Source organism: Herpailurus yagouaroundi, unplaced genomic scaffold, assembly GCF_014898765.1.
Source record: "Herpailurus yagouaroundi ecotype Mexico unplaced genomic scaffold, PumYag 196, whole genome shotgun sequence".
NCBI classification, from domain to species: Eukaryota; Metazoa; Chordata; class Mammalia; order Carnivora; family Felidae; genus Herpailurus; species Herpailurus yagouaroundi.
In genome coordinates this window covers 12,993,396-13,008,254 of record NW_024412427.1, presented here as the reverse complement: position 1 = coordinate 13,008,254, position 14,859 = coordinate 12,993,396, and the positions used below count along the sequence as shown (strand labels likewise).

General features: G+C 55.3%; 2 protein-coding genes and 1 long non-coding RNA gene across 7 annotated transcripts in view; 2 read left to right on the top strand and 1 right to left on the bottom strand.

Moving 5' to 3' along the window:
• ASXL1 (ASXL transcriptional regulator 1) overlaps positions 1–5,402 on the top strand; it is a 75,853-nt gene extending 70,451 nt beyond the window's left edge. For both annotated transcript variants that reach the window (XM_040447358.1, XM_040447357.1), the window contains one exon: positions 467–5,402. In XM_040447358.1, coding sequence (XP_040303292.1) covers positions 467–3,385 — 2,919 coding nt within the window. In that variant the 3' untranslated portion in view covers positions 3,386–5,402. The remainder of the gene's footprint in view (positions 1–466) is intronic.
• Positions 5,403–7,248: 1,846 nt separating this feature from the next.
• Positions 7,249–14,859, top strand: part of LOC121012323 (uncharacterized) — a 16,369-nt gene continuing 8,758 nt past the window's right edge. Inside the window, exon 1 of the long non-coding RNA XR_005782050.1 lies at positions 7,249–7,671. This is a non-coding gene — a long non-coding RNA (uncharacterized LOC121012323). The remainder of the gene's footprint in view (positions 7,672–14,859) is intronic.
• The window catches only part of NOL4L (nucleolar protein 4 like), an 80,979-nt gene continuing 75,037 nt past the window's right edge, over positions 8,918–14,859 (bottom strand). For all 4 annotated transcript variants that reach the window (XM_040447359.1, XM_040447362.1, XM_040447363.1 and 1 more), the window contains one exon: positions 8,918–13,554. In XM_040447359.1, the coding sequence (XP_040303293.1) occupies positions 13,334–13,554 (221 nt within the window). In that variant the 3' untranslated portion in view covers positions 8,918–13,333. The remainder of the gene's footprint in view (positions 13,555–14,859) is intronic.

Below are 14,859 nucleotides of genomic sequence, written 5' to 3'. Positions count from 1 at the left end.
ATGTGCAGAGCCCCTTTGTAGAGATGGAAGGCTCTGGGCCGTCGTGTTAATTACATGAGCGTAGAGCCCTCTGCCAGAGAACCATTCTTGAGACTGGTAGTCAGGGGGATAAGGTTCTTTTTCTTCCTCACTTCTTTTTTACTCTGTTGAAGTTATCTCTGGAGGTCAGAATCCTTTGGGGTTTTTAAATCTTGTATTAGGTGGTGGTAGATTCTTTGTGCAGTGACTCACACAGTCCCACCAGAAATTAAATTTAGAAGCATGGCATACAACAGCCCTGGAGCTGAATCTTCTCAGAATGGGGTGGTCACGGACCGCCATTTTACCACCATTATTTCATTTGTAAAGAAAATTATTTGATTCTTTAGGCCATGACTCCTAAGCTACTAGAATCCCAGTTTAGCCTTACAGTTGCTAGGTCAGGCCACCCAGTCAATAAAACTGTCTTCCAATTCTTCTCTTGCAGATTCAACTTTCACGTATCAAACCACCCTGGGTGGTTAAAGGTCAGCCCACTTACCAGATATGCCCCCGCATCGTCCCCATCACGGAGTCCTCCTGCCGGGGCTGGACTGGTGCCAGGACCCTCGCAGACATTAAAGCCCGTGCTCTGCAAGTCCGAGGGGCGAGAGGCCACCACTGTCATCGAGAGGCGGCCACCACTGCCATCGGAGGGGGGGGTGGCCCGGGTGGAGGTGGCGGCGGGGCCACCGATGAGGGAGGTGGCAGAGGCGGCGGCAGTGGTGATGGTGGTGAGGCCTGTGGCCACCCTGAGCCCCGCGGAGCCCCGAGCACCCCTGGAGAATGTGCGGCAGATCTACAGCGAACACAACTACTGCCGCCTTGTTCTCTAAACGGGGAGCATATCCAGGCTGGGTCTGCCGTGTCCAGAGCCAGGAGAGAGGACCCGATCGCTCTCAGAAAGGAGGAGAGCTGCCTGCTACGGAGGCTTCCAGATGTCCTCACAAGTGGTCTGGAAGATGCCTCCCAGCTCCCCATTGCTCCCACCGGGGACCAGCCGTGCCAGGCTCTGCCCGCACTGTCCTCCCGAACCCCAGTACCAGAGAGATTAGTTGAGCAACCTGCGTTGCATCTAGATGTTAGAACTGAATGTGAGTCTGGTACCACTTCCCGGGAAAGCGATAATGAGGATCGAGGACCCTCTCTTCTCCGAGAGAATGATCCTGTGCAGTCTCTAGCGGGGGGTGTTGTACTGGAAGGAGGACCTGGCCAGACCCTCGACCATGACAGTGACCCCACCATGAAGCATCCTGTGAATGTGACCCCCACTTCCACCACTGAGTTGTCTTTGGCTGGTTGCCTGCAGGACAGACAATGTGATGATGAATTAGGACTTGGTGATTCATGCTCACCCACGAGGGAAAGTGCTACTAGACAAGAAAACCTGACAACTGAGGCCCTCGTCTCTGATGGTGCTGCTCCTTGGGTGCCCGGCCTGTCAAATGATGAGGCGGTCGGACGGCCTGAACCAGACTCCAGAGGACGTGTCCCATCTGCTGAGCCCCAGGCTGTGGAAGAATGGGAGAAAGCTGCCCCCCTCATTCCTGTGTCAGTTGGGGAGTTGACTGAGGAGGGGCTAGTTCCCCCGGAGCACTTCTCTTTGGTCTGGACGGTGCCGTTGCAAGGGTGTGCTGACAGTGCTGGTGGCCACCGCAAACCGGTGGCAGGTGAGAAGTTGAAGATCAACGGAGAGTCTGAAGCACTAAGTCCTCACGGCGAGTCCACAGACACGGCCTCTGACTATGAAGGCCACCTGTCTGAGGACAGCAGCGAGGCCGACAGCAGTGAGGCCACAGTGGTGAAGAGAGCCTTGGTGGCGGACACGGATGAGAAACACGATTGGAACCACTCTGCCTCACTCTCCAAGGTGAATGGTGATCGGAGTCTGGTTATGAGGACAGACAGCATGGCTCCTCCTCAGAGCTGGGTGTCTCGTGTATGTGCAGTTCCCCAAAAGTTTCCAGATTCCCTGCTGCTGGCCAGTACTGAGTACCAGTCAAGGCCCACATTGCTGGGCAGGCCTGGGTCCTCCATGGAGGCCACTAACCCACTCGTGATGCAGTTGCTGCAGGGTCACTTACCCCTAGAGAAGGTTCTTCCTCCAGCCCAAGGCAGTAGCAAACCCGAATCCCCACGACTCCCGCTTATGAAAGAGCAGGGCCACGGCGGCTCCCTGGGAGTGGGATCTTTGCAGGACCCTTTGGTAAACAGCTGTGCAGGTAGCAAGACCAGCCCCCGTTCTTTAAGAGCTTCAAAGGAGCTGCTTCTACCTGAGATCCGTGAAGTGAGCACTGGTCTTGCCAGGCTGGAACCCACCCAGGCTCCTGGAGCTCCCCAGAAGATTGCCAAGACAGCCCCAAGTTTAGACTCCCTGTATCCAGTGACAAAGTTGATGGCTGCCTCTGGGAAAGTGGAAGAAGTGGATTCCAAAGAGCAGTTCTCTCCTGTTAGTGTGGAAGATCGGAAGGAAGCCCGTGACCTGTCCCAGCGCAGTAATTCAAATGCTGCCCCAGGCAGAAGTCCAGGAAATCTCACTACCTCGAGAGTCCCTTGTTTCTCATCTCCAAACGTGATCTCCTTGGATCCCGATCAGACAGGTCAGGCCCTGGGTAATCAGAATGGTGCTGGAGGTCAAGGGAAGAAGCTCTTTGGCCCTAGGAATGAGGCCGCGGCCCTTCAGCGCCCCAGACCCGTGGAGCCGACGCCACTGCCCGCTGATGCCTCTCCTGGGTTTCCCAGTAGGCAGTTGGGGCCAAGCAAAAACTCTGTGTCCGGTGGGGTACAGACTGCCAGGGAAGACTGGGCTCCGAGGCCACCGCCTGCCTCTCTTGGTGGTGTCAAGAACGAGAAGACTTTTGGGGGCGGTCCTCTCAAGGCAAATGCAGAGAACAGAAACGCAGCTGGGCCTGGTCCTCGGGAGCTGGTGGATCACTTGCAAGGGATGCCCTTTGTTCTTGACCTGCCCTTCTGGAAGTTACCCCGAGAGCCTGGGAAAGGGCCTGGTCAGCCTCTGGAGCCTTCCTCCATCCCCTCCCAACTCAATATCAAGCAGGCATTTTATGGGAAGCTTTCCAAACTCCAGCTAAGTTCCACCAGCTTTAATTATTCCTCGAGCTCCCCCACCTTTCCCAAAGGCCTTGCTGGAAGTGTGGTGCAGCTGAGCCACAAAGCAAACTTTGGTGCGAGCCACAGTGCATCACTTTCCTTGCAGATGTTCACCGACAGCAGCACGGTGGAAAGCATCTCGCTCCAGTGTGCGTGCAGCCTGAAAGCCATGATCATGTGTCAGGGCTGTGGTGCGTTCTGTCACGATGACTGTATTGGACCCTCAAAGCTCTGTGTATTGTGCCTTGTGGTGAGATAATAAATTATGGCCATGGGAAAAGTTGTATAGTTAGTGTGTGTATTTTGATAATGATTGATCTTCCATCTGTGTACAGAACCCCATTGATATAACAGACTCTGTCTCTAGGCAAGAGCACTCTTGCCCCTCCCTAAAACTTGTAGTGCTAAGGCCCCTCTGTCGCTTACCAACTCTGCTGGTCTTGCTGCAAGGGCTTCCCGCGGGGCAGCTCATTGGGCCGCCCGAGGCCGGCTGGCCAACTCAAGCTCTCGTGCAGACAGAGCCTGGTGTGGTATGGGGAGCTTGCTTGACACCCAGAGGGACTCGAAACTGAAGAAAGAAGGTTGTGTTCTCCATCGAGGGAACTAACCTACCCGAACTGAGTAGAAATGTCAGTCTTCCACTGCCCCCTCCCTGCCGTGTTTCCTTCTGCTTGCTACTCCGGTCCTGGGGGAGTTAGTTGATGGCTGGGGAAGCCAGCACAGGGTTAAAATAACTCCCAGCAGTGCCCACCAGGGGGCCCAAGCACCTGCTGACCTCAGGGTCACAGTTCTGGCATTGGCCAGTTGACAGGAGCCGGTTTGACCTTTGGTTCTATTGCTGAAGCAAATTTGGGACTTTCCTGTCTCGGTACAATTCACTGGCCCACAGGAGCTTTTGGAACCTCGAATAGACTCGCTTGGACAACGGGGTCGGGCATAGGGTTGTCTTTCCTCTTAAAATGCCATCTGTAGACCTTGTAAGTCAGATGTCCAGATATTTGGCAGGTGAATTCCTCTGCTTGACACCCTCCTGTCACTTTGGACTCCGTGGGAGTGGGCATCTCCACGCACCTGTGTATGTGAAAGTCATTTTACATTTCAAAGCAGTGTGTGTTTCTTATTTTTATATTTTTAACTCTTTATCCTTGGATGTATAAAGTGAATTTTTTGGCTTCTGTAAGTATGCTCTATGCACCTCTAATGTTTTATCATGTATTTATATGTTGTACACAGTACTGGCCGATTCTGTAAATGGATGTATTGTACAGAGAACACAAGTGTCTCTCCCTTATTTTCCGTCTTCGGCATCATTGCATTAAAGTGGTGTACTTCTCTCCACCTGTGTCAGAGCCACTGCGCGCTGTGCTGCCCGACACGAGGGTGGAGTGACTGACTTGTGATCTGCCAGCGTGGCTCGGTCGCCTAGTGGACCTGCTGTAGCCTGCAGAGCCACAGCCAGCCCGCCCGCCCGCGCTCAGCTGAGCAGACGTGTCTCGCCCCTCGCGTTTCTTCTCTTCCGACCTCCCACTGGCCGCTCGCTGCCGTACGTGACAAATCACCGCCACGGGCGTTAAGTGCTCTGGAGTCCAGGGTGAGTGCCCTGGGTGGCCCCAGGCAGGCTTTCCAGATCTGGCTCCAGGGTTACCACCTTCAGCAGTAGCTGGGGCCGTGTTCTCCTGGGGCCCGAGGGCTCCGTCTGATGTACTTCTGACAGCAGGTTGCTGAAGAAACAGCCACGCTCGTTGCCTGCCTCTCTCCCGACACATTAACAGCGCAGACGTCTCCATAGTTGTCTTCCCTCACCCTGCTTCCTGCCTTACTTCTTACACCTCGACTTGTGGCAGAGTTCAGAGCCCTCATTTGACTTAGGTCTCCCTATGTGAGTGCTTCTGTGTAAAGTAGAAAATTGGTGTGACTTCAGCAAGTGTCATTTCACCCGAAAGGTCTCCCCCCACCCCACCCCACCCCACCCCACCCCACCCCACCCGGGTTCATCCACTGTGGCATTTTTGTCCTCTGAAGCACGAGTGAGAAGTTGGCAATCATGTGACTTAAATGCAGTACTGGCCAAGTCCCGAGTTGGCAGCTTCAAGAGTCTGTTTACCAAAGACAGGGAGCAGAGGCCCAAGTGTGTTTGATCCTCTTCTTCCTTCTGCTGTGACCTTTGGCGGCCTCTAGGCTACAGGCAGAAACTGGTCTGGTCCATGGGGCTGCCCAGGGACAGCACTGTTCTTGTATGTCTCGTGGTTTTGGAAAAATAAACGTGTACAGCCTGCGCTTGTGGTCTCCGTCCTCTTGTGTGGCCGCCCCGCCGGGCTGGAAAGGAAGGCCAGGAGTGCGAAAGCGGCACCGCAGGAGCAAACGTCGGCTCGCTTCACCTCAGCTCCGGCTCCAGTGCTGATGTCCTCGGGCTGGAAGCTCTTCTGTGAGGTCAGTGCCGAAGGCCCAGACTCGCCGCTTTTGCTGGGTCTTTAGACTCTGGGTGTGACTGCGTTGACTGGAAGCCAAAATCGAACGAGAACAGTGAGGGCGCTCATCCCAGCTGCCCTGCTGAGACACACTCGCCGAAGAGCTTTCTGGTGGCTGGTGGCCTAGGGGGTGGTGACCAGTTCTGACCTTGAAAGATCTGTAAACACGAGCGCCTCTCTGCATAGCGGGCAGCCAGCAGGTGCTAGTGGCGTGGGCCTGAGGGTGACGGCTGCAGGACGTCCCAGTCCGTCCCCAGACATATCTGGAGTGCTGACACGCGCGAGTTTGTGCTGCTCAGAAACAACCTTAGTATAGAAACAAGCCAGAAGTAAAAAGACACACGGCGGAAGTACAGATTGACTAAAATGTGTATCCGTTAGCTCATTTCCCGTGAGTTGGTCGAGGTCGGCTTTCCGTGTGGTGGAGTACCTCCTGGGGCAGTTCTGGCTGCAGTTCTGTGCTGCTGCTGTCGATGGAAGGGCAGGTGGAGAAGTGAGGTTGGGTGGCCCTGTAGTGACTGGGTGGCCTCCTAGTGGTGATGATGTGTGTGTACTTGTGCTGTCAGGGCACGGCACCCGTTGGCTCGCTTAAAGGCCGCGGGAGCTTAGAATGCTTTAGAAAGCAGGCCTGGGACCTGACCTTGCGATCGCGTCTCGAGTGTCGTGAAGGAGGCAGCCGAGAACGGTGGGCTCAGCACGCGAGCCCTGTTCCCCCTACTGGCTGTGCAGTCTCCGCGTCCGTCTCCGCCCGCGCTCCCGCCTCAGAATGGGGACGGCGATTCCTTCTTTGTAAAGTCATTAGTGCCTGGCACGCGGGGAGTACTCTGGACTTTTAGCTTGCACCCGGCAGGACAGTGGCGGCCTGACCTTGGAGTAGAGGTCTGTGTGACGCCTGCCACCTGCCCGATCCTTGCCCCAGAGGGGGACTGTGGAGAGGCGGGCCTTGGGCGCTGAGGGGTGGGGTGGCGGCCTCTCACCGGACATGTGGCTTCTGGCCTCACGCTCAGACTGTAGTTGCTGAGTGCACAGCCCTAAGTTCAGAGACTGGGTGTCTGGCAGAGGAGACTGTTTGTACTCGTGATCTGAAGGACGAGGAAACCTAAGGTTTCAGGATACGGAGAGACGATTATTGTACTGGCCTGGTGAGTATCGTGACTGTTTTATGTCCATCCTGCTCTAAAGAAAGTCAGAAGCTGCTCGAGAGAGGGATGGGGAGTATGTGTGTGCTTCATAGAGTAGCCTGCCTAAAATCAAGGGCCCCGGGGACCAGAGCATCTGCCTGCTTGCCTCCTGAGAGGAGGTGGCACAGGCTGTGTTGCCCTTGTGTGTGGGCACCGTTTAAACTGATGGGGAGAGTGGGCTTTGTGACCCTGGAGACTAATACTTGAAACCAAATGTTGACGGTGACCATACTTCCTCCTGTCTCCGTGCATCAGTTTGAAGGCCTGGACTAACTACTGAAGGTGCAGGCAGAAGCTCTAGAGGGAAAATAAGAGCTACTAAAAGAGCTGTCTGGGCAGTGGCTTTTAACCTTGCTGGGGACACAGACCCCTCGGAGAGCCCAACGGAGGCTCCAGACACCCTCCCACAGGAAGGCACATCCACACCAACTTGTGTGAAGTATGTCATAGGGCCCATCGGCTCCTCAGGCAGCTGGGGACCCCTCATTTAGGAGCCCTTGACTGCCGGGAACCCGAATAAAATCTGGGTTGATACAAAAGATCAGGGAGGGGAGAGAGGACTTTGCAAAGGATTCTTGGGTTTCTTGTAAACTGGGCTTCCCCAGTGCATCATAGTTACTTTTAAAATGCACTTCTGTGCCTGTTCTCCCCTTCCCTCCCCTTCCCTGAGTAAAGGGAGGGTTGCCTGTTCTGTCATTGAGTAAATTTTAGTTCACTGTTCCGTGGGGGCATTTCCTATTTGACGTTGTCCTGTACGCTGTTAACAACAGTGGTCCTGGGGCCCCAATTAAAGAAGCCAGGCTGGGATCAAGCAACGCTTCTCCGTCCTTGAGTGACGATGTCTCCTCGATCTCCGTGCCGCCGTCCTGTGGAGCTGTGTGGCACTTCATCTGGAGGTAAGCGCTTTCCTGGTCTGCGTGCGTAGTCTGTGTGCGGTGGGCCTGGGCCCAGGGTATGCCGTCCCAGGTTGTGGGGGTTTCGGGTCCCTTGGTGATTCTCAGCAGTGGTAGTTTTGGTAGGACAGGGGTTTTCATGGTATCACTGAGGCATTGCCGCCGTTGGTCCCTTCGTTGTGTGAAGAGGGGCACCTAGCTGCTGTCTTTGGCTTTCACCGTCCTTGTGAACAATCACCCTTATGAACAGAGGGGGTTCCCTGGGTGCAGTGTCTTTCAACTATTGTCCCCTCTCTTTTCATCTTTTTTTTTTTTTTTGAGAGAGAGAGAGCACAAGTGGGGGAAGGGCAGAGGGAGAGAGAGAACCTTACGCAGGCTCCACATTCGGCACAGAGCCCGACATGGGGCTTGATCTCACAACCGTGAGCTCGTGACCTGAGGTGAAATCCAGGGTCGGATGCTTAATCGACTGAGCCACCCAGGTGCCCCCCCCCCTTTTTAATGTATTTTATATATTTGAGTTTTATACAGAATTTCAGCTTTCAAGATTCTTCTACCATTACAAAATATAAATGTTTTAAAAACTGTCACGTGTGTCTGTGTCTGTACGTACACACACACACATTATAACAGTAAAACTGACACGCTCGTAATTCAGAATTTTTTTAAGAACTCATGACAGGTTAGCCCCAAGCCATATTCCTGCAAGTTTTCCTCCAGGGTTAGCCTAAATGATCTATGTAGGATGAAAAAAAGACTGCGCACAGGTAAACTGCCCTTTTCCCTTAAGGTGGGATTGGGAGTTTGGGGTCGAGTCGGACGTCAAGTGCAGAAGGTTCAGGATCAGGGATGGTGTTTCCTCAGTTTTCCAAGCCAGCACTTAGCGGGGCCAATCCATGTGAGTTTGGTCTCGGCCGGCGAAGAGCTGCGCGCTGGGGCGAGGGCAGAGGCCGCATGTGAGGGACCTTGCTGGGTGACTGGTGTGCACCCCCGGGAAGGTGCCTCCCGCACCTGACACCTGATGAGTACCAGTAAGGTTCGTTTCCTTCTCTTTCTGACGGGCTAGCTGTTGAAATGACAGGATTATTTGTTCGAGAACAGTTGACTGAGGGCCTGCGGTGGTGGGCTAGGGCGTGGGCTGGGAAAGGGTGGTCTCCTAGCAGAAGGCCATGTCTGTCGGTGCCGAACTAGATTTGCGGGAGAGAGTCGGCTGGCAGGGCTGTTGAGAGGACACGGCGGGAATGAAGCGTCTGATTTGTTATTCAGTGTTTATTAAGTAGATTCAGTCTTATATATGATATACAGATTCAAAAGAAAAGGGATTCCACATACTTATGAAATCAGTGCATTTAGCAAGTAATACCATGGAGATAACAGCTCGATTAACAGCTCATTGGTCTTTTGTTAAGTGAGGGAGAGGGACTTGGCCTGTGCTAGTCATTCCACAAACAAAACAGAATTTAGTTGCATCACATAAAGAAGACACAGTCTAAGAATTAAAATATTAAGCCACATTTACTGGAAAAAACTCACTATATAGAACACAAATAATTTTTATAGAGCGTTGAGGAGGAAGTCCTCACCTGCTTAGAAGAGCCACGTTAAGTTGCATAGGTGCATATCTGTAAAAATATAATTTAGAGGTGTAGCCATTGATTAAGTAATAAAGAGTCACCTGTAAAAGTTGGTGCCGCCCGCTGTTTGTCTCCAGTGCCATATGCTTACTGTCTGGAGCCCCCTGCCCCTCCTCAGAGGGTGATGCCTCGCGAACAAGCTGCCTCCAGGGGAACCCTGAAGAAATGTTTGTACCATCTGCACTGGCAAGTCCTAAAACCTCATCTCGGATGGGGAACTTGCGCTCTTCCGAAACATGTCTAAATCATGCCAGAGGATTGACAGCCTCTTGGGTCGTCCCTGGATCCTGGGCGGCTTGACCCTGAAGGTCACAAGGGTCATCTTGACCTCCCCGCTTCCCGGGCTGCTGGAAGAACTACAACGGCCCACAGCCCTGCAGTCAAGTCCTGCTCGTGCTCTCCGAGAGGCCACGCAGGTGCCCCCGCTGGCAGCCCCTGGGAAGTGTCTGCTCTGACCCCTGCTCCTCAATGGACCACGTGACAGAGGCCTGTGGGCCATCTGACGCACGGATATTTTTCTGAGCTTAGAAAAGTATTTTTCAGCAAATCTGAGTTCTATGTGGCGTAGGGTTTTTGCTTTTGTTTTTAGGTGGAAACACAGGTAAAAAGTGAGAGGTTTTTGTTTTGTGGCTTTGCTAAGCAGATGAGCTTAGTGAGGTGCCCCTTCCTCCTCAAGAGCGAGTCTTGCGGAACACACAGGGACGGGGGCATCTGTACATGTAAACAGTACACTTTCACTGAGTCCAAAATTAGGAGCAAAAATACAAAGGTTCACATTGGTCTTAGGTAGATACAGGCGAAAAAGGATTGAGCTGTTTAGCTCAGAAACAACAAAAACAAAGTTTCTAAAGCACCACTAAATTATATAAAAATCAGACCATGGACGGATTGAAACTGGTATTCTGGTGAAATACTTTACTATCTTGTAAAAAGTTTTACAAAAAATTACAAATTAAAAGTATCAACCCTCTGAGTTCAAAGCAGCATTTTGAAAATGAACTGGTAGTTAATCCTGTAACCACCCCTGGAGTCGTAAGTGGCCCTTGGGAATAGGGATGGCCGGGTTCCACCTGTTTGAAATCCTTGAAAACCCTGCTCGCCCCCTTCGGTCCCCCTCCCCCTCAACACTGCCCTTGGGTATAAACTGTCCTGGAGGTGATGGTAAAATGAATTTCAGATGGGTCACACCATTACTGGTCGTCTAGTTATCCACCACTAAGACCAAATTCCCATTTCTCCTGATTCTACTCTTCTGCTGGGATTAGCCCCCTGCAAAGACTCAGGAATTGGTGTATTCTAACTCTTGAGTTACCTTCTGGCTTAGGATCCCCCATGATGAATCTGCGCCCCCGAGGCCCTCCGTCAGAATTTCAAAGGGCTGCGGGGCAGGGCCTTGGAAGCTCCCTTTAGGAGAAGGCAGTCCCTGGGGTGAGGGTGAGGGTGCGGGTGCGGGTGGGACGGGTGGGACGGCAGTGAGCTAGGTCCAGCCGAACCAGCTCTTTGGTGCCCTCCAAGTCAGGAGTGGGGAGGGGTTGAAGCTGCATCTTTGAAAAACAAACGCAAAACAGAACAAGGTCCCTGACTGAACTAGCTAATGGAGTCCTGTTTCCACACAGTGACTTGCTCCTGATTTTGCCATGACCAGGGCTTTAGGCATAGCTTCACGGAGGGGCCCACCCAAGCGGTGGGGTCACCGCGACAGAATCCACTGTCCCGGAGGGGCCGCGGGGAGCCCCGGCGGGCCTTCACCACGAGCACCCGGGGCCTTCCTCTCACACGAGTGTGCCTGCGCTCTTGCCCAGTGCTAAGGCAGGCCTTGGTGGCCGGCTGAGGAGAGCCGACTTCCAACTGGAGCTTATGCTGATCTTTAGCTCTAATCCCTTGCGTGTGGGTGGCAGCCGCAGCCCCTCCCAGCCTGCCTCTCTCCTGTCTGTGAGAGAAGCGCGCGCGCGCGGTGCCTGGCTTGGGTCCTGCCTCCGGGGAGGGGAAATGACACGCAGTTGGTATCAAGAATTCTAAGGCGGCGATTGTCTCTGCCAGTTTTCAACTTTAGGATTTTCGCAAATTGCCTGGGGGAATGTTTTGCAAAAGACCTGCTGATTACTTTGTAGTATTGTTCACTCACAAAAATAAATATTTACACAAATTGAACCGGGAGTAGCACTGAGCAGGTGGGGCTGGACATGTGGGTGGCCGGGTTGGGGGACAGGCCTCGGGCACTGGAGCTTGTGCTGTGCTAAGGGGAGTCTCGGGTGTCCTGGCCCTGACTGGAGGCCGGGGAATGGGTCCGATGGAAGGCAGAGGTGCTGTGGCTGGGTAGGGCGTTGGAGGCCACTTGAGAGAGAAAAGACCACCCTGAACTGCTGGGGGCTGGAAGTAAGCAAGGGGCGGGGCGCGGGGCACCCTACCTTTCAGGGTTCCGGATCCAGGGCCCGCAGCTCGGGCCTGGATCCGAGGCGGGTTGGGGCCTCCACGCTGGAGCCCCTCCCTGGCGCTCCTGAGGGTGGTCTGCCGCTGGTGCCGGGAGGCGGTTGGCTGCAGAAAGCTGGTTTGGGAAGGGGCGCCTGCTCTGGGGTCGAGTGGCTCTCTGTGGCCGTCCTAGGGTCCACGCAGCCCTGGCTCCCCTGGGGCCTCTCTGCTCTGAGGGAGGAAAGGCAACAGAGGGCTTCTGCCGGCTCTGGGCAGGGGCAAGCAGCGGAGAGCTGCGGTCATGGCTACGGAGTGTTGCATGGAGAGGCCCCTTGGGCCTTCTGAGGTCTGGGTGAATCCCTGGTTTTAGCAGCACTGGTAGGTATTGCACTGAGCAAGAAGAAGTGCCTATCGGGGAGGAAGGAAACCGGGCCAGCCTTTTCTTTTTGTCCTTTTTCACACTCCAGGGATTACAGGTTTCTTCTAGGACTGGCCCCTTGACGAGAAGGGTGCGTCCTAGGTGAACCCAAGTGGCTTCTCCACTTCTGATGGTTCCTTTAACTCCAACCACAGGGACGGAGGATGGGAGCTGCCAAGTCCAACCAGGGGCTCGCAGCTGCTTTTTCCTGTTTGGTGGCTACCTGACAGCTGAGGGCTCACCCTGAAGAAACAGGCCCTTCCTGGCAGGTGTTTGAGGGCTCTGGGCCTGTGTGGAGAAGTGTTCAGACCTGGCTCCCTGGGGGCAGGTGCCCGAGAGCTGCTGCTCATGAGGGTCCAAGCCCTCTCTGGGCTCTAGCTCCTGGCCACCCCTCTGGACTTACCTCCCAGGCAGACACATGGTGTGGGGGAGTTGGGCGATAGATAGCCATTCAGAACAGGCTCAGGGCACATCCTGGAAAAAGCCCACGCTGGAGTGTGAGGTAGAACACAGGTGACCGTGTGACGGGGGCTTCTGTGGGGTGGGGGTGGGGGAGCCATTTTTGCCTTTGCTTTGCATTGGGTGTGGGCGAGGTCCTCCGGCTTGGCTGTGCGGCTTGGCTGTGCCGGGTGCTCAAGGGGACAGCCAGCCCGGCACCTGCCCCACCTCACCCCGCCCTGCCGTCCCCCAGCCCGCGCCAGTGTAGTGATATGGAATGTTAGGTCACAGGGATACATCCTTCTGATCAGACAGACACAGACTGGCAATCTGTACAAACACAAAAGAATCCATTTTCAGAAAAATAAATTACTAAGGGGGGAGGAAGAAAGGGTCCACTTTGTTTTTCTCAATAAATATGCAATTCTGCTCACCTAAGACTTGAAAGGTAATTATCTGGGGGTGGGATTCTAACATCAGGGTCCACGAAGATGATTCTAAATAGAGCTGCGTCCCCAGCGCCTCGTCAGGGGAGCCCCAGCCCTTCCAAAGCTGCCCCATGGCCTCTTCCAAGCAGGTCAGAGCACCCGTGTGGTGAGATTCCAAAAAAAAGTGTCCTTGTGCCCAAAGTCGCAGGTGCTTGGCGTGTGGCTAGAAACCGCTCTTTTGGATCCCACCTCTTTCAAAAACCAAAATGTACCAAGTGGTGAGGCAGGAGGCCGGGCCGGCCTCCTTCCCTAGGGTAGTGCGCTTCAGGTGCCGTGGGTCAGTTCTGCTGTAAAATGAGGTTTTCCAGTTCGTCCGCGGAGCGCAGCAGGAAGGCCGCGGACTCTCGGTAGCCGGCGATGAGCTGCCGCACAGCGCTGATCTCCGTGGGGCTGAGCTGGGCGGTGGGCATGGTCCTGCTGGTGCTGTTGCTGGAGGGCGTGGGTGTGGGAGTGCTGGAGGCGGTGGCGGCCCCGCCTTTCATGCTGAGGTCGGTGGGCCCTGCAGAGGGAAGAGTGTGGGTGAGGAGCGGAGGCGACACCTCCCATGGCACCGGAGGCCATCACTCTGTGTTGTCTTGGGGGCTTGCTGTGACTCAGGCACTTGGGCCTCTTGACGGGTGTATGCCAGTGCCCGGAATGGGGCCTGGTGCCAGCAGACGAAACGTGGGCTTCTCTGTTAACCCTCAGGGCGATCCTCAAGGAAGGGGACCTCGTCGGTGACGTGGTGGGGGGGGAGAAACAGAGACCTGGAGGTCGAGGTTTGCCAGAGATCACATGGTGAACGTGGGCCCTCGGCTCTGCCTTTAGGGCAGTGTGGGACGTGGTGGGGGCACGGGCTTTACATCAGCCAGCGTGGGGCTCTGACCCTCGCTCCCCAGCCCGGCTCCCACCTGCACGGCTCTCTGGGGACCCTCAGGCGGACAGCGCTCCCCTACCGTGCACATATCCCAGCTCTGGCAGCCGGGCGAGGGGGAGGCCTCAAGGCAAAGAACTGCCCTGCCTCTCTGCACTGTGGTGAAGCAGAGCTCCCCCTGGGAGAACGGCCGTGGGCTATCAGCGTCTGCGTGCGCCGGAGAGGTGTGCTGTTCCTCCCAGCACCGGGAGGCTGTCCGGGAGAGGGTAAGCACCTTGCAGCAGGCACCCGACACCACACACCTGTGGTGTGTGGAAAGCCCTGGAGTCCAGAGTGGAGCCGCACAGGTGCTCAGACCGGGGTGGGACTTCTGTCCAGGTGGAGAAGGCCAGGTGCCCTGCTTGGCTGTGGGAGAGGTTGAGGCCAGGCCGGGCAGATGGTGACGGTGCCTTGTGGGGGCGGGGTGCCTGGCACGGAGTACCACGTGGAGGAAGGTGCTGTGAGTGCTAAGCCTGTTTCCGAGGAGCCGCAGAATCCCCCTTCCTCTGAGGAGGTGTTCTGTGCCTGAGCAGGGGGAAAGTCCATGCTGTGGGGCAGGTGTGCGAGGGTCGGAGTGGTTGGGACAGGACCTAGGGGTGCTATCTGGAGAAGGCCGCTTCACCCTCTAAACGGTGGCAGCAAAAAAGGAGCCTGAGGTTTTCTGAAACAGACGGGAGGATGTGAGGCAGGGGCCACCAGGCCCTGTCTCCTCTCTGCCTTTCCCAGGCCACTCCACGGGTGCCTGAATGCAAGGCCTGCTCTGCCACTCTGCAGGCAGCTCAAAGTCCCTGAGCCTCAGAAACAGGAGGAGGCTGCTGGGAGGCTGAGCCCTGCCTGGGAAACACTCCACGTGGCCGTGAGCTGCCAGGCCCACTGGGAAAGGGCTTCCAGACAGGTTTGGGGCGGGGCGGG